Below are 19,621 nucleotides of genomic sequence, written 5' to 3' on the forward strand. Positions count from 1 at the left end.
AGTTCACTCATTATCTTCTACTACTCCCCCTCATGTGGACTATTAAGGGCTGGGAGAAGTTTCAGAGTCCTCCGTGGCTTCTCTGAGTTACAGGGGGTCTCGGCGTAGCAGTGCATGTCCATATGACGGTTGCAAATGGATACCAACTGTCTTCGTAACAAAAAGACACACCAAAAAACATCCAAATACCTCCATGCTGCTCGTATGTAATGTCCGTCTTGTATTGAAGCCCCGACATGAGAAATTGTTCTGAAAATAATTAAATAAGTCTATATTTCAATGTGCATTTGTTTGCCTTTTTTACATACAGAGAGTCCAGGTTTTGAAAAGGGTTTAAGTTAACTTTATAATGGAGTATGTTCATTTATAGGCTCCTACAGTATTTGTGTGCAGATAAATGTTAAAAATGCTAAAGACTAAAAATCATAGAGAGAATCGGCAATATCATAGAATCACAATTTAAATCGAATCACCATCCAAAAAATCGTAGAAGAATCGAATCGGGAGAAAAGCATATCGTCCCAGCCCTATCTTTTTGTTACGAAGACAGTTGGTATCCATTTGCAACCGTCATATGGACATGCACTGCTACGCCGAGACCCCCTGTAACTCAGAGAAGCCACGGAGGACTCTGAAACTTCTCCCAGCCCTTAGTCCACATGAGGGGGAGTCTGTCTTGCACCGGTCAAAGAATTTCACGGTGCGCGGAGGCTCTTAAATGTAGTGAGAAAACACTTCGCTTTTCCAAAACGCCTCGTTGTCCCTTTAATGGTCCCATGAAAAACATTGAAAACCTGACATTTTCATCAATTTATAAAACCCGCCCGGACGCCCCGGACAGGACAGGACGTAAACAGTGGACACGTCCGGGTAAAACAGGACGTTTTCTCACCCTAGATTAAAGGCAGAGAAAAGTTTCTTTAATTATATTCTCTGCTCCGAGCTTCTGCAGCGTGAAGATGAGCTTCCCTTCTCGGTAACACTTTACTTGAATCTGGGATTGCAAAAAAACTAAAGATCCATTTAAATCAAGTGTGTTACTAATCAATGACATGTCCAAGACTGGTATATTTTTTGTCATAGGACCCTATATACACTGGCATTTAAGGGGTTTAAAGTCTGAAATTAATTGAATATTTGGTATGGATCATCAGAGGAGAAGTAGAATAGAAGATCTATGCAAAAAAAAAGGAAAAAAATCTTTACATTTACTATTTTTAGGGCGTTTTTTCCATGGACACTTTCGTCCTTAGGCTCAAACGTTAAGAAAAGATTCTTTAAAAGTCCATAGGGTTAGGGTTAGGGTTAACTTGACATAATTTTTAAAGTTTGTCCATTAGGTCTGCTATGACAGTTTAAATTGTCTTTATGTCAAGTTGTCAGAACAAAAACATCTCAAACAATGTCAACTTTGCATCAAAAGTGACATAACTTACCGAATGACACTTAACCACAGCTGTCAGAAGTATTCATTGATGTTTATGACAGTGTTATGTCAATCTGATGAACACCTATTACAGTAAAGTGTTACCCACTTGTCTTTGCACTTTCAATCTGACAAAACACAGAATTTTAATTTGATCTTTTTTAACATCTATCTCACATAATCAAGCCTTAGTTTGCAGGTTATGCAATAAAGAATCAGCAAATAAGTTTTTCTGAGACAACAACCACAACCCCGACTGAACTCTAAGAGTGACTTATCATCACCGAGTGGCAGGTTTTGTTTTTCAGAAACGCGACCACATACTATCACTGGCATCGCTGCACTGTGGCACCGCTGCTGCGTTTGCACTGCCGATAAAAATATGCACATCATTGAAAAGTTATCAGCAGGTCTGCATAGCATGACAGTGTTCTTCTCCTCTGGAGGGGTCAGACCAGTTAATCAAGATGAGACGCTGCTGCTTCTTCTTATTATTATTATTATTATGGACTTTTAAAGAATCTTTCCTTAACGTTTGAGCCTAAGGACGAAAGTGTCCATGGAAAAAACGCCATAACAATAAGTATATGTAAAGATTTTTTCCCTCTTTTTTTTGCATAGATCTTCTATTCTACTTCTCCTCTGATGATCCATACCAAATATTCAATTAATTTCAGACTTTTAACCCCTTAAATGCCAGTATATAGGGTCCTATGACAAAAAATGGCAAAAAAAAAAAAGGGGATATTTTCACTATACTGAATGCAAACTGGATTTGTTGAGGGGGGGGTTATGTCATTGATTTGGGTAAATTTTTAGTTTTTTGGTCACATCAGATTAAAAGAAAAGCTGCGGGGGGAAAAAATCAAGTATTGAAAAATGAAAATGGACATCAGGAGGGTTAAATAAGTATTATTATTTATTATTTTATTCTTTTTATCATTCTCACAGAGGAACCAGGAATCTAGAAGCTTTCTGATTGGAGGTTAGAGAGCAGCAGCAGCAGCTCGTCGTCGTCGTTGTGTGATAGCATCTGAGCATGAACTTATCGTTTACCCCTGCTTGTGGGTAAAGCATCCAGTAATTGCTCCGTTATCAAGATGTGTGAGCGCGAGAACGAGCGCGAGAACGAGCCGGCAGCGAGCGGGAAACATCCAGGTCACAGTCTGAACCATGGATGTATTATATTATCTTGTTGTCTTCATCTTATTGTCTTATAATATATATATATATATATATATATATATATAAACATATATATCTATATCAGGGGTTCTCAACTAGTTTCACTCTGGGCTCCACATTTTCTCATGGTCATTAAGTCGCGACCCACTTTTATAGAATTCAAACCAAGATTTTTTTTTAAAGCCTTTAAAAACTCATTTAGCTCTTTATTGAGCAAAGTGCATTTCAGAGCACATGAATGAAACTGAGGAGTTACCATGACAACTGCATGCACGGAAGTGAATAAAAAAATATCAAACTGCACAAAATAAAGACCCACAAAACGATATATTTGACTTCTAATGCATCTCTGCATTCAGAGCATGTTCACTAAAGTGAATAAATATCAAATTGCAAAATAAAGACCCACAAAACAAAACCAGATTCACTGCATCAGGCCACATTAATAAGAAACTGATATCTTTGCATTCAGAGCAAATGGAGCAAATAATCAGAAAGTGAGGAGGAGCATTACAACTGCATGTGTTCACGTGTCTCGTGCCTTTCAAAATAAGTTATTTTTCAAAATAAAAGACATGTCCAACATCAGATGTGCATTAAATATTATTTACTTTTTTGACCAGCTGTCCCCGACCCATCCAGAACGGGTCTAGACCCACTGTTGGATCCCGACCCACCAGTTGAGAACCACTGACCTATATTTTATTTTTATATATATATATATATATATACAATAGATCCCTGGTCTGAACACACGGGACACGATGCGTTCAGGCTCCTCATTCAGGAGATGAATTAAACAACAACAAAGTGTCAGTCTCACATTCATCATCATCATCATCTCGTCTGTTTCAGTTTGTCGCTGCGACTCTGTGATGTTTGTTTGTTTGTGTGTTTTATTATGGGATGTTTCGTTTTCAAAATGAGAAGTGAGAAGTGAAAAGTGAAGTCAGCACCAGAGCTGAAAGTGAGTTGAACGCGCCATCGGTTCTTTTCTTATTTCGTTTCATTTTCGGCCTAAATGAGCTACGTGCAGGACAGTCACCGGAGTTACACTGTTTCTGTTGCTATTGTTATATATTAATTAATTATTATATTATATTGCTGTTTGATTCAGGCCTCGGGCTCCCGGGTCACAGACTTCTGCTGCAGTGGAAACTTTGAGGAGAATTCAGACTCAGTTTCTGATGTGAAGACGTGAAGTAGATCACACAGGTTTCACTTTGTCTTTGATTAAAAGAGTTTTTTTTATTTCAACTCGTCGTCACCGTCAGAGGCAGAAAAGATAAAGATAAAGATGAGAGTAGATAATTCATTTAAATAAAGACAGTCGGCTACAGGACTGAAAGATGACTCAGCTGTTCCACCTCTAACCGTCTGTCACAGTTTGAGTTTAAAAGCATTGTTTAACATTAACATTTATTTCATGTTCATTTCATTTATATAATAATAATAATTAATATAATTAGATGATCTCAGAGCTCATTGACAGTGTAACATCTTCATGCATGTGTTTACTACACTACAATGTGTTATGACCATAATTCAATACATTATTTTAACAGTTTTACATGGAAGCGACTCGTTGGAGCTTCTCCCAAATATCAAGATGTAGGCTATTCTAAAATATCTAAATATGTACAACAACAATATAGAGCAAGAGGGATGAATAATGCATAATAAAGCAGTATTACTGTCTGTAAACAGATCAAATCTGCTCTACAAAGGCAAAGTGTAAAGGCGTATTTATTCTCTTCAGTCTGGTAGAAGTTGATATTGGTTCTGCTAAAACTTTCCAGAGTTATTGGGCTTTTTATTTGGCTGTCCATCCAAAAAAAAGCACTGTGAAACCAAGGCAACGTGCAGCATCTGCAAAGAGTAACTGTACTCCCTACATCCTATAATTTACTCTATGATTCCACTGGAGTAAAACCAAGTCAAAGTGCTGTAACTGCACCAAAACCAAGGCAAAAGTGCAGTATCTGTAGCTAATAGTTCAGTTTAGTTTATTTTAAAGGGACAATGCACATTAATAAACATTGTATTAAAAAAAAAAAACACAAATGTAAATGCACTCGAATTAGCTTAAAAAGATAGTTTTCATCGATTGTCCCTTTGCCAGTTTGTACAAGGCAACCTTTGAAAAGAACAACAATGGAATAATACCAAGGCAAAGTGCCGTATCTGCACCAAAACCAAGGCAAAGTGCGGAATCTACCATAAAACGGTCAAAATTGGTCAGAAAGACAAACTACAAAACACATTTAATCCAGTCCACCTTTATCTAATCAATTCTAGACTTGGTAGTTATTCATAATTAGATGTTTAAACACAAAAAGCTGTTTTTCTCAGTTTGGCATTTTTATAGATACTGCACTTTGCCTTCGTAGGGCAGAAATCTATAAAATAATAATAATAGATAAAGTCAGATGCTGAAGCCTTAAAGTCAGTATCGATCCTGTTGTGTTTATAACATCTATAACATAATGAACTCCTCCCTCGTGTTTCTGCTGCTGCATCAACACTTCTGTTGTGCTGGTGGGAGGCCATGTTGGGTCAGATGGAGGGATAACAGCTGCTCTTCCTCCTCCTCCTCTTTAACTCTTATCGTTCTGGCGTCTTCAAAACCACATTACAGTTTCTCATCAATTTTTCAGAGATTGCAGGCGACAAATTGATTCTCGGTATGCAGGAAAAGCAAACAGCCGGTTTCACTGATGGGTTATGGGATAGGTTATCGCCGAGCAGGATCAATATTAGGTGATGGTTTAGGTTTGTTTCATTTCCATGTTGCAGCTGAGTGATGATGGTGATGATAAACAAATCCACCTTCATGCTGGAAGTCAGTAAACTTTAACCCACATGAGGTTTTAGTCCAGTCATTTTATGAAAAAAGGTTGAACAAATTGCAACAGAAGCAAACTCAACTGGTTTTGTATCCTCAACATGTCCTGAGTGAGGGAGAAAAAGCCCAGAAGAATCCCATTAGGGGAAAGTTTCGAAAAAAGACCCAAATATAGCCCAGAATACGCCTATTCATTATTTTTCTCATGTGAATAGGGTAAAATTTTTAACCTTTAGATATCTCCATGAAAATTACTGAGTTGATTACTTACATTAAGACAAACAAAAAATGTATTACAAGTTTTATGAAATTCTTGTGTTAACATGAGCAAATTTGCATAAAAATCCATCAAAATCGGCCCACTGGCAGTTAAAATCTGGTCACTTCCGGTTTAGACAGCCATTTTGAATTTTGAAAATGTCAGAAATGGATTCAGCATCATCAATAACCCCTAAAACCACTCCAATATTGCCCAGATCAGCCAAGTCAATTTTGTTGAAATATTGCCCATATAGGCAACTATGCTAATTTATGCTAATTGTGTATGTTATGCTAATTGCCCAATATATATAAGTTAGCATCCGGCAGTTTCTGAACACTGGGGACCCATACTATCTATTTCTAACATAAAACTTTGGGGTACTCAACATTTCCGGGTACTCATTGTTGGCAAGTAGACTATAATATATATATATATATATATATATATACAGTATATACGGTGTGTATATAAAGTAGGCACAGTACAAATATAATATAAATATGAATAAAAGTTAGTAATCTACAAATGTACTACAGATGAAACCAGTGCAAATTCACATTGACACACGTTTCCTTCTGGGATGTTTATGGTCTGTGTTGCAGATGGAGTGAAGCTGTTCCTTCACTGTTCATAATGAGAGAGTCTCAGTCTGTTAACTAAAACCTTTAGTTTGTCTGTTTGTTTTCCTCAGAACAATCATGAAGTTCCACAGTATGAAGATGGACGAGATCAACAAGATCATCAGAGACCTGTGGCGCAGCACGTACCGAGGCCAAGGTGACGCACAATGAAAACTACTCTCACTAGTCAAGTCAAGTTTAACTTTATTATCCTCAAAGAGGAAATTCATATGGTCATTGCACGGCCCATGTCAGATAGATAAAAAGAAGTAGTTAAAATAAATACAAACATACATACAAACATTTAAAAAACAACAGAGATGCATACAGGCATACAGGTCAGTTCACGTTATCTGCTATTGAGCATTCTAATTGCTGTTGGCACGAAGGATTTGCTGTATCTCACAGTCCTCATTGTTTGCTGGAGGATTCTGCCCCCTGGCCTACCATTACCACTCCTTCAGAACCTTAGATGGAGAGGGTGCGTGTGATCATTCATGATCTGTTCAGCCTTTTTTAAGATCAGCTCCCTGTACAGTTGGGTTGCCATGCCGATGCCTGATCGATCCCAATGATCCTACTGCACTGCAAAAACTCAATCTTACCAAGAATATTTGTCTTATTTCTAGTCAAAATGTCATTTCTAGTCAAAACAAATCTCATTCTACTTAAAATAAGACTCATCACATTAAAAAGCAGCTTGTTTTTAGACACTTTTTACTTCGTTCAAGCAGATTTTCACTTGAAATAAGTAGAAAAATCTGATAGTGGAGCAAGTTTTTCTTTCTTATTACAAGCACAAAAAACTTACTGCTTTAACTGGCAGATTTTTCTACTTATTTTAAGTGAAAATACGTTTGAAACAAGTGACAATGATCTAAAAACAAGTTTGTTTTTAGGTGATGAGTCTTATTTTAAGTGGAAAGAGATTAGTTTTGACTAGAAATGAGACATTTTGACAAGAAATAAGACAAATATTCTTGGAAAGATTTTGAGTTTTTGCAGTGTGGCTGTCTTGATCATACGCTGCAATTTAGCTTGATCCCGAACACGCATATTAACAAAAGTACAGAAGAGGCCAAAGGTAAGAACGCTCTGCAGGACAGTTTTATAGAACATTTGGAGGATACGTCGTCGGTCTATCCTGAAATAGTTCAACCTTCTAAGGAAGAACAGCTCTGCATTTGCTCACCATTTATGTTAGAAGGGGGGACACTTATCTTTCTTTTACTAAAGTCAATTACCATCTCTTTGGTTTTTTTGGCATTGACCTCCAAGAAGTGGTCTGAGCACCACTGCATAAAACCCTCTATCCCCCTATCAAAACCCTCCACAGATGCTCTTCCAGATTTTAAAAAATCCGACTAAGGCTGTGTCGTCTGCATATTTAACACACCCTTGAGGAGCACCGGTGTTGATGCTCTTTGGTGATGAGAGAGCTGAATTAAACCTCACTCGCTGACTACGATTGGTCAGAAAATCAGAGATCCACAAAATAATTTTAGAGTTTACACTAGTGTTGTCACGATACCAACATTTTGGTACCGGTATCGGTACCAACATGTTTTTCGATACTTTTCGGTACTTTTCCAAATAAAAAGAGAACACAAAAAATTTCATTATTGGCTTTATTTTAATAGAAAATCTTAGAACTAGAACCTATGCATCAGTAATCACTAAATCAGTAAACAGTCACTGCTGCTGCAGGATTAAATTTCAATCTATATTAATCTGAACTCTTCCTAAATTAAAACATTAGTGGTCTGAATATCAACTTGTTTTCTTTACATTATTTGAGGTCTGAAAACACTGCATCTTTTTCGTTATTTTGACCAGTTGTAATATTTGGGAGAAATTGTTATCAGTAGTTTATAGAATGAAACACAGACGTTCATTTTACTCAAACACACACCTATTGTTTCCCCAGACCAAATTGATTCTGCCCCCCCCCCCCCCCCCCCCTCAACGCAATATCGTTCTGTTAATTCATCTCCGCGTCGCGGCGCTCCTTCGCTGTGTTCACTCACACAGAGAGAGAGAGAGCATGCAGCCAGTGGTGGTGCGCGGTAGAAACGAAACGTATCCACCAGCAGTGTTTGCATTAATTAACGAGTCTGTGGCAGCCGTCTCTTTCTCGCGCGCGCAGCGCTCGCACACAGATACACACACAAACACAGGCACATGGACAGGTGGCGCTGTAACGGTAATAATAAAAAGCACCTTGCTTCGTTTGTGACTCGCTCACTCGTTCGCCTCGGCTCAAATTACAATGCGGCGACTTCACGCGGCGACGTCACCGCTGCCGGCGGCGCAAAATGGAAGTACCGGTCCCATCTAAGCGCAGTATGGTACCGTTTTAAATGCCTCAGTACCCCGGTACCAATCTAGTACCGGTATACCCAACAACCCTAGTTTACACTGAGATCCATTAATTTGTTCACTAGCAAATGCGATTGAATTGTATTGAAAGCACTGCTGAAATGTAGTAGTCTGATTCTGTCAGTAATGTGCATCAGACATGACGTCATTCTATTTTTATTACAGTAATCGGTAAGACCAGGTTAGGTTACTTGGTTAGAAAGTTATTCTAAATGCCCGTCTCTAGTCAGCGTCTCTGTCTCTCTGTTCCCGTCCAGACATCGAGTACGTGGAGATCCGGTCGGACGTGGACGAGAACTCGTCGGCCGGCGTGAAGCGGCGAACCTACAACTACCGCGTGGTGATGGTGAAAGGAGACACGTCCCTGGACATGAGAGGACGCTGCAGCGCCGGCCAGAAGGTTCGTACACACCGGGGGCGGACTTTTCCTGTAGGGGTGGGAGAAAAAATCATCGATTCACATAAATATTGCGATTTTTTTTTTGACAATTTTTAAATCTATTTTATTTTTTTAAAAATCGATTTTTTTTTATTGTGCAATGTGCATTTGTTCGCCTTTTTTACATACAGACAGGGTTCTTACAGATCCTTAAAAAGTCTTAAAAGGCATTGAATTCATTAATCTAAAAACAAGGCCTTAATTGGCATTAAAATGTCTTAAATCAAATTTTCAAAAGTCTTAAAAATGTTAACACATGGTGAGTGGTATTTTATGGTTGTAATTAGTCTCAAATCTCAAAATAATTGGTAACATTCCAACATAAGAAGTTAGTGGCGGCCGTCAACGCTAAATCTCTCACTGCCACCAGCTCCCGAGTCAGTGTGTTTTTTGTTTTTCCGGACTTTTTATGCAGTTATTTTTAGGGGTGCACCGAATGGCATTTTTTTGGCCGAAGCCGAACACCGAATAAAATCAAAGCGCTTGGCCGAATAACCGAATACCGAAAGTGGTTATAAAGTTTTTAAATAAAATATTTTTTTTAACTTAATTTTCAAAGAAAATAAAAGTTTATTGACTATTCAGACAGTTTTTGAATATTCCAGTTGCCGTTGCTCATCAGAAAAGCACAAGAAGTTAAATAAAGTTTTTCATTTATATCGGCCCATTGTGAGTGCTGAAAGATCTATGCAAGTACATTCCAAAAAAACCCAAGTGTCTTTTAAAACACCGGTTCCTAACCTTTCTTGGTCATATTTTTTTTAATTCATCAATTAGGCTACTAGACATTTCAGGCGACCTCATTTGAATTTCAGGCGACCCCACGTGGGGTCCCGACCCCAAGGTTGGGAAACACTGTTTTAAAAGCTGTCGGCCACGGACGGAGTTGGCGACATGCTGGGACGAGGAGCTTTCGTTTTAACTGCTGCAGTCGTCTCTCCCTCTTGTACTCAGCATCTGTTCAGGGTGTTTGGTTTTTAAATGATTCATTAAATGGCGCGTTGCTACGTGAACGGTCCCCTCACTCAGTCCTCTCAGTGGCCGTGTCTCCGCTGCAGACAGGACGCACCGGGCTCTTGGAGCGACGTGCAACGGTGCAGCTTTCCCCCCACTGCTCTTGTTGCTGTTGTTTTTCCAGCAGTCACTTACTAATAAAGCTCCATGAGGTTTAAGCTGCCGTTTCCATCGTCGTGCAATCGCGTATTTATCAGACTTTATTTTTTTTTAAATATTCGGCCTTGCTTTGCGCTCATTCCACCGAAGGCCGAATGTTGCTTTTTTTGCAATATTCGGCCGAATATATTCGGTTACCGAATAATCGGTGCATCCCTAGTTATTTTGACAGACAGCTGGAAAGAGACATAATCCAAAATTGTCCCTATAACTCTATGTAATTGATGTGGTGTTTTTATTCTTTTTTCTGCATTTGTGTTTAATGTGAAGTCGGTCTTAAATTTCATTTCAAGTGGCTTTAAGTCTTAAAAAGTCTTAAATTTAACTTGGCTTAAGCTGTAGGAACCCTGGTTTTTTTTTTTTGTTAATTGTTTAAAATGTGTGTCCAGGTGCTGGCCTCGCTCATCATCCGTCTGGCTTTGGCTGAAACCTTCTGTCTGAACTGTGGGATTCTGGCGCTGGACGAACCCACCACCAACCTGGACCGGGAGAACATCGAGTCTCTGGCGCACGCCCTCGTCGAGTCAGTACACACACACACACACACACACACACACACACACACACACACACACACATAATCCCATATAGCAGTAGGTTCGTTACCTTTAATTGTCGGTGCAAGCTGTTTTTAGAACGGTGGAGCAGAGCCGTGAGCTGCTCAGAGCTACGCTACGGAGGCTCATTATGGGATTTCTTGGTTTCCCTCATCAAACTCATCAAATACACAATCCAACAACTCCACAACGCTCTGGTGGACAAGTTGTGAGCTGCACATTCACCACACTATGAGATAATAACACAACGTTACCACACAGAGTTGTTTTAGAGGGAAATACAGAGACTGTTGATGAACAACTGTCCCTGAAGGCAACGTGCATCAGCGGTTTTACATGAATTTCCCTCTAAAACAACTCTGTGTGGTAACGTTGTGTTATTATCTCATAGCGTGGTGAATGTGCAGGTCACAACTTGTCCACCAGAGCGTTGTGGAGTTGTTGGATTGTGTATTTGATGAGTTTGATGAGGGAAACCAACCGAGAAATCCCATAATGAGCCTCCTCTGTAGCGTAGCTCTGAGCAGCTCACGGCTCTGCTCCGCCGTTCTAAAAACAGCTTGCACCGACAATTAAAGGTAACGAACCTACTGCTATGACTATAGGGATTATGGGCAATGGGCCAATTTGATAAAATGTTGGACTATCCCTTTAAGACCTGAGGCTTCAGACTGATGGAGGAGGAGGAGGAGGAGGAGGAGGAGGAGGAGGAGGAGGAGGAGGAGGAGGAGGAGGAAGGACAGAGGAACCATCACGCATCACGTAGACGTTGTAATTTAGAAACTTCTGGGAGATCTTTATCTTTTATCTCCAGCCATTAATAGTCTGATAACAAAACAAAACGACGACTCTGCACCAATAAGATGCACCGAAGCTGCTTTGATGTGGACGCGTTGCTACGGAGACGGGGAGGAAGAGGAAATCCAAGACGATGCAGAAACGGTCCCTCCGTGTCTCGTCTGTGTCGGGCTGTGATGACTGAAACAACGACAGTGTGAATGTGACGAGAGGTCACTCACATAGGAGATTATACACATAGACATTATACAGTTTAGTTTTGCTTTAAAGGGACAGTGTGTAACTTCTCCTGTTCTCTATTCATCAATCAATCAATATCCTTTATTTAACCAGGTAAAAACTCATTGAGATTTAAAGACCCACTCCCGTGAAAATCGTGTTTTTTTTTCATTGCACATCACACAAGACTCAAATAAAATACAATCACACATTTCAGAAAAACATGATTAAACAACGCAATCACACAGACAATCCCATTGAGCTCAATTCTCTGTCTATTATAATTGACCTGAATTCCCTCAGAGTTGCAAGATGAGTCAGTTTCAAGTCTTTCTGCACATCGTTCCAGGTCGACGGGGCTGAAACATTCTCACTCTCGGGACCTGCATCTGTGTAATGTCCTGAGAACGCAGCTGAGGCCGTATCGGCTGTGGTTTCTACACATGTGTACACACAAATATGTAGGCAAAAGGCCAAGAACAGATTTATAAATGAAAGTCAGCCAGTGAGAGAGTCTAAGGACACACAAAAATGGACGATGTGCGACGGCATATAAGGAACAGTGATGTACGCGATAGCTGCAACCAGTAATAAAACACAAAGCACAGTGATATACAGTATCCAGTTTCTTTAAAACCTGATCAGGTGCGTTCATAAAAAGCAGCAGGTCTCCGTCGTCCAACAAGGGTAATATGAGCTAATCTGCCCCACAGGGGATGCACATTTTTGGGGTGCGCTACCCACACGTTTAGCCCCGTTGCTCATTCCATGAATGCACGATCCTTACAAGCTGTACCTCGATGTAAAGGTGACTAATCAGGCTTTCCATCAATATACAATACATCACCTGTTGGTAATATTAAAAGGGCAGTTTATATTCATCATTCATTTATTTGCATAACAAATGGCTGCCACGGCCACTAGGGGGCGCTTTTGAGGTGGCCCAATATCCAGATTTGTTTGAAACATATTCACCAACACATCCACCAAATTTCATGCTTTTATCACAAAGTGAACGATTGGTGTAAAATATTGAGCTAATCCGCCCCACTATAAAAAAAGAGTTGATCAAGTGTTTTCTGACTTGCAACGAAAAACATGATTTATTCCTAAAAAAAGAACCCTAATTTCAGTTTCAGTTTAGAAACGAGTTTGTCGATGTGCAGTTTAAAGGACAGGTTCTCATCAAATAAAATGCCTAGGTATTTGAAAATGGATTATTTGGTTCTTCAGTCTGTTTTTCATTAACATCAACAAAGTGAAGTGTTCCTTTCAGCTCTGAATGAGCCGTTCATATCATTCATATCTCCATGGAGCGGGTAAGCTCGGTGCTGGCTGTTTTTCTGATGCTGCATTCACCTGCAGTCGGGCAGACGGCCGTCGCTAACAAACCAGATGTCATTTTAGTCACAGAAGTCCAGAGAAAGACGGTAAAACAATACCACATCGCCATGACAACATGTTGTCACGTGTATTGTTTTGCCTCGTGCTGACGGACCACTTGTTTACATAGAGGCTTGTTTATGCCGTTACGTGCAGCGGCTGTCGTCCGTCTGCCGTCTGCCCAATTTCACCTGAATGCAACATGAAAAATATACAACCACAACGCTAGATGGGAGGAATTCCTACACAATGTTCCTTTAAGTTGCATCGTCCAGCAAACTTTTATTATAATAACACCTCTGTGTTTCCATCTCCTCTAGAAATGAGCAAAACCTGAATATCACAATAAAAAGCTGGTGATGGAAAAACCTACATTTATAAAAACATCTCAAATCAACATTTTAACCTCTCATGAGGTGTTGGTTTTTTTCAGACGTATCAATATAAAAGTGTGTTGGAGAACATCACACAGCTGATTGGACGAATCCCAGCTCATCCTGAAATGTTGTTTCCAGAGTTCGTCTGTGAAATCCTCGTTCACATCCTCCCAGAAATCTCTGATTCATGGCCGCCGCCACACGTAATTAAGCAATATATCACGACAGGCTGTAGTATGCTCATTCTACCACTCTAAGGGGCGTTGTTCCCCCTTAGAGTGGTATAATGAGCATATACCACGGACTGGAGTGATATATAGCTTTTATAAAACGGTTACCAATAATGACAATATGAAAGAGTGATACACAATCAATTTCATGTAGTTTTATTCAACCAGAAATACACATTATCTAATAAAATAGCCTCACTGTGAAAAAACGTTAGCTCTGCATCTGGTCTTTTCCTCTGTCACTGCTCAGTCCCCTCTACCATTGTTAACCCTCTGGAGGTCAAAGTTCACCTTCAACATGTCAATTACACTACTTTACTACATTTTTTAACATCGTAAAAACACCAACTGTCTGTTGCTGCGGACTACAACAGTCCGTTGTCATGGATACATGACAACAACTTCCATTCATACCAGTCATACGTTGCCCTGAGGCGGAGTGATAGCCTACGCTGTGATAAGGCTTTAGAATAGTAGCTGTGGTATATGCTCATTATACCACGGTTAACAACCAATCAGATCGCCGGATTTCACCTTTACATTTTATAAAATACAATAACACACAATAAATAGCATAGCAAAAGAGTAAAAGAATAAAAGAGTAAAAGCAGGGTTCTTACGGATTCTTAAAAAGTCTTAAAAGGCATTGAATTCATTAATCTAAAAACAAGGCCTTAATTGGCATTAAAATGTCTTAAATCAATTTTTCAAAAGTCTTAACAATGTTAACACATGGTAAGTGGTATTTTATGGTTGTAATTAGTCTCAAATCTCAAAATAATTGGTAACATTCTGACATAGAGAAGTTTTAGTGGCGGCCGTCAACGCTAAATCTCTCACCACCACCAGCTCCCAAGTCAGTATTTTTTTCCCCCCCAATCATTCATGTAGCAGTCACTTTACCTTGGATCACATAGGAAAGTGGGTAAAATTGTCCCTAACCCTATGTAATTGATGTGGTGACGTTTTTGTTTTGTTTTTGCATTTGTGTTTATTGTGAAGTCGGTCTTAAATTTCATTTCAAGTGGCTTTAAAAACGTCTTAAAAAGTCTTAAATTTAACTTGGCTTAAGCTGTAGGAACCTTGAAAAGAGTAAAAAGGTGATATACTACATAGCTCCAAAGTGTCCTGAAATGCATTTATGAATTTAATATTGTGATTGCATGCGGTATGAATGATTTCTCCTCCTCCTTCCTCCTCCTCCTCCTCCAGGATCATCAAGTCTCGGTCTCGGCAGCGTAACTTCCAGCTGCTGATCATCACCCACGACGAGGACTTTGTGGAGCTGCTCGGCCGCTCCAGCTACATCGAGCACTTCTACCGCATCCGCAAGAACCAGGACCAGAACTCTGAGATCACCAAGTGCAGCATCTCCTCGCTGTCGTCCTACCTGCACTGAGACCCGCTCCAAGGTCGCCTAGCAACAGAGGTCGCCTAGCAACACGCCCTCCACCTGACCCCCCCCCAAAGAGACAAACAAATTAATACCCACAATGCAACACAGCCTGAAGAGAAACGCTCTCCGTCCGTCCACCTGCACACAGACATTCAGGACGTTTCATCCTTTTCTTTTTTTTGCTGTCGCTCTTTGTTAAAGGGATAGTTCAAAAAAAATTTGGCAAATTGTTCCCATCGCCCATAATAATCCCTATAGTCATTATAGCAGTAGGTTCGTTATTACCTTTAATTGTCGGTGCAAGCTGTTTTTAGAACGGCGGAGCAGAGCCGTGAGCTGCTCAGAGCTACGCTACGGAGGCTCATTATGGGATTTCTTGGTTTCCCTCATTGATGAAACTCATCAAATACACAATCCAACAACTCCACAACGCTCTGGTGGACAAGTTGTGAGCTGCACATTCACCACGCTATGAGATAATAACACAACGTTACCACACAGAGTTGTTTTAGAGGGAAATTCATGTAAAACCACTGATGCACGTTGCCTTCAGGGACAGTTTTTCATCAACAGTCTCTGTATTTCCCTCTAAAACAACTCTGTGTGGTAACGTTGTGTTATTATCTCATAGCGTGGTGAATGTGCAGCTCACAACTTGTCCACCAGAGGGTTGTGGAGTTGTTGGATTGTGTATTTGATGAGGGAAACGAAAGAAATCCCATAATGAGCCTCCGTAGCGTAGCTCTGAGCAGCTCACGGCTCTGCTCCGCAGTTCTAAAAAATAGCTTGCACCGACATTTAAAGGTAATAACGAACCTACTGCTATGACTATAGGGGTTATGGCAATGGGGCCAATTTGCCAAAATGTTGAGCTATCCCTTTAAAGATAAAGTTAAAACTGTTCAAACTGTCTCTGTTTAAAAACCTGCACTTGTTCCTTGTTTCCACTAAGAATAAAAACCAAGCAGCAGGTGAAGTTCAGAGCTTCAGACGGCGTTGTTCTAAAAGCAGACGTGTGTGTTCATGAATAACAAAGTGTAAAAACTTAGACTCATATTGAGATCTGTCTGTTGTGTGTTGGTGTTAAGTTGTGTGATTAAAGAGGCCGGCTGCTATCTGTTATCGTCTCTCTGGACTCTTTATTTATTACAGGGTTCTTACGGATTCTTAAAAAGTCTTACAAGGCATTGAATTCATTAATCTAAAAACAAGGCCTTAATTGGCATTAAAATGTCTTAAATCAATTTTTCAACCATTTTTATGGTTGTAATTAGTCTCAAATCTCAAAATAATTGGTAACATTTCGACATAGAGAAGTTAGTGGCGGCCGTCAACGCTAAATTTCTCCCGAGTCAGTGTTTTTTTTTTTTTTCTGGACTTTTTATGCATTTATTTTGAAAGGACAGCTGCGGAAAACTTGCGCGTGTTTGTAGTTTCTCACCAAAGTCCGTTACTTTTAATGGAAACACACACAACTCAGATTTCTTTTAATGTGCATCATTTCCCAGTTATTTGAATCACTTTGGATGGAAACAAACAGTAAACGAAGAGCAAACGTGTCCTTTTTAGTTTATCATCTCCTCTCCACAACTACACAGCTGTTAAATGATGTCACTCACTCATTGCCCCCCCCCCCCCCCCAATCATTCATGTAGCAGTCACTTTACCTTGGATCACATAGGAAAGTGGGTAAAATTGTCCCTAACTCTATGTAATTGATGTGGTGTTTTTTTTTTCTTCTTTTTTCTGCATTTGTGTTTATTGTGAAGTCGGTCTTAAATTTCATTTCAAGTGGCTTTAAAAAAGTCTTAAATTTAACTCGGCTTAAGCTGTAGGAACCCTGTATTAGAAAAAGTTTTTTTTAATGTTTTTTTCATTTTTTTTTTTTGCATTTGGAGCTTCGAGCTTTTTCTTTCACATCCAGTTTTCGGCGAAGTTGCTGATTGATTGATGCTGATCAAACCACATGAAGTCTTATCAGCTGTTGGTCTTGTTGAAGGGAAAACACGTGGCCAAAGCTCCCTCTCTCGCTATAAATGTCGAGCCGTCGGCTGACTGAGCTGCACACTGAGCTGCAGGCTGCACAGGTTCAAGGTCGCTCTCTGCAACATCTGCACCTCGACTCTCCGGCCTGAAGATGCTGATGTTCCTCTTGGCTCCCGCTCTGGTTCTGCTGGTCACTCCCGGTCCAGCTGCTGCCGCGCCGCATCCCAACCTCAAACGGATCATCGACCTGGTGGGGAAGTACAACGACTCCCTCAATAAAGTAAGAGCTCAGCTTTCAGATTGAGATGTTTTATTTATATAAGGGTTAGTTAGTTCACCCGAAATTGAAATTTCACTCATTATCTCCTCCCCCTCATGTGGACTAAGGGCTGGGAGAAGTTTCAGAGTCCTCCGTGGCTTCTCTGAGTTACAGGGGGTCTCGGCGTAGCAGTGCATGTCCATATGACGGTTGCAAATGGATACCAACTGTCTTCGTAACAAAAAGACACACCAAAAAACATCCAAATACCTCCATGCTGCTCGTATATAATGTCCGTCTTGTATTGAAGCCCCGAAATGAGAAATTGTCCTGAAAAAAATTAAATAAGTCTATATTTCAAGCTTGTTTTGTAGAGGAAGCTTCTCGAAGCTCCTCTTCCCGTTAGGCTATGTTCACACCGCAGTTGCAAGTGGCCTGAATCTGATTTTTTCGCTCATATGTGACCCATATCTGATTTGCTTTTGACAGTGTGAACAGCACAAGTCGCATTGAATCTGACTTTTTCAAATCAGATTCAGGCCACTTTTAAATGTGGTACTGAATCGGATACGCATCTGATTTTTTTGAATGCGACCGCAATCTGAACAGCCAGGTCGCATTTAATGCGACTTTGACGTCATTCTGACCCGCGCTGCACTGTTTTGTAAATGAATGACAAATAAAGTTGATTGAAAAACAAAAAATGTGCCACAGGCGCTTGTTGGGAGAGTCAGGGGATGAGACCAGGATGAGACGCACACTTATCAATGACCGATTTGATACGGGATTACCTCAAATAATAGCCGGTATTCATTTGTTTTACACAAACAAATAAAGGCCGGCCCTAAATACAAGCCGGGTCAAAAAAAAAAAAACTCTGTCGCCTGGAAAAAACTGACAACGATATGATCAGAAACTATTTAAACTTTGTGGACCGTCTGCATGTGAAGACTGGAGTGAAGCTGACCATGCATCCTCTGCTCCAGAGAGGGACAAGTTGCACTGTTGGACCTGGGTCTCTGCTCCGTCCCCGGTCCCGAACGGGCTCCCTTATTAGTCCACATGAGGGGGAGGAGATCATGAGTAGAAATTTAAATTTTGGGTGAACTATCCCTTTAAAGTTTTAACCATGTTGATAAAATAGTTACAATATTAATATTAATAGTGGTGTTTGTGCTGCAGGAGTTCTTCGTGGAGGATGTTCAGCCTCTGTATGAAGCCGGCTGTGGGGTGAGAAGCTTTACTAACACACACTAAATACTGTCTGACCTATGGAAGATTATTAATATTATTATTATTAATAATATTATTATTATTATTAATTCAAGATTAACTTAATATAATATATAATATAATATTTATAAATGTGTTTGTTTCCTCTCAGGACAAGTTCTTCTGCAAAGTGCAGGACGTTCTGCAGAAGCACGAAACCGTGACGAAGAGGAAGGACGAACACGAGCTGCTGAGAAACCTGCAGGTCTTCACCAAGCACCTGTCCCCCGTAAGGCTGCACATCTGTCCTAACATCTGTCCTAACATCTGTCTTTACACATCTGTCTTTATACATCTGTCTTTATACATCTGTCTTTATACATCTGTCCTACACATCTGTCTTTATACATCTGTCCTAACATCTGTCCTGCACATCTGTCTTTATACATCTGTCCTACACATCTGTCTTTATACATCTGTCTTTATACATCTGTCCTACACATCTGTCTTTACACATCTGTCCTAACATCTGTCTTTACACATCTGTTCTGCACATCTGTCCTAACATCTGTCTTTACACATCTGTCCTCCACATCTGTCTTTATACATCTGTCATACACATCTGTCCTTACACATCTGTCCTACACATCTGTCTTTACACATCTGTCCTACACATCTGTCTTTACACATCTGTCCTTACACATCTGTCCTACACATCTGTCTTTACACATCTGTCCTACACATCTGTCCTAACATCTGTCTTTACACATCTGTCCTAACATCTGTCTTTATACATCTGTCCTCCACATCTGTCCTTATACATCTGTCCTCCACATCTGTCTTTACACATCTGTCCTCCACATCTGTCCTCCACA

General features: G+C 40.1%; 1 protein-coding gene across 1 annotated transcript in view; it reads left to right on the top strand.

The window, feature by feature from the left end:
* The window catches only part of rad50 (RAD50 homolog, double strand break repair protein), a 53,602-nt gene extending 38,107 nt beyond the window's left edge, over positions 1 to 15,495 (top strand). Inside the window, exons 25-28 of the mRNA XM_083986400.1 lie at positions 6,410 to 6,495; positions 8,975 to 9,117; positions 10,719 to 10,852; positions 15,106 to 15,495. Coding sequence (XP_083842526.1) covers positions 6,410 to 6,495; positions 8,975 to 9,117; positions 10,719 to 10,852; positions 15,106 to 15,292 — 550 coding nt within the window. The 3' untranslated portion in view covers positions 15,293 to 15,495. The remainder of the gene's footprint in view (positions 1 to 6,409; positions 6,496 to 8,974; positions 9,118 to 10,718; positions 10,853 to 15,105) is intronic.
* The last annotated feature ends 4,126 nt before the right edge of the window (positions 15,496 to 19,621 follow it).

Source organism: Trachurus trachurus (genome assembly GCF_905171665.1).
Source record: "Trachurus trachurus genome assembly, chromosome: 14".
Lineage (NCBI taxonomy): Eukaryota > Metazoa > Chordata > Actinopteri > Carangiformes > Carangidae > Trachurus > Trachurus trachurus.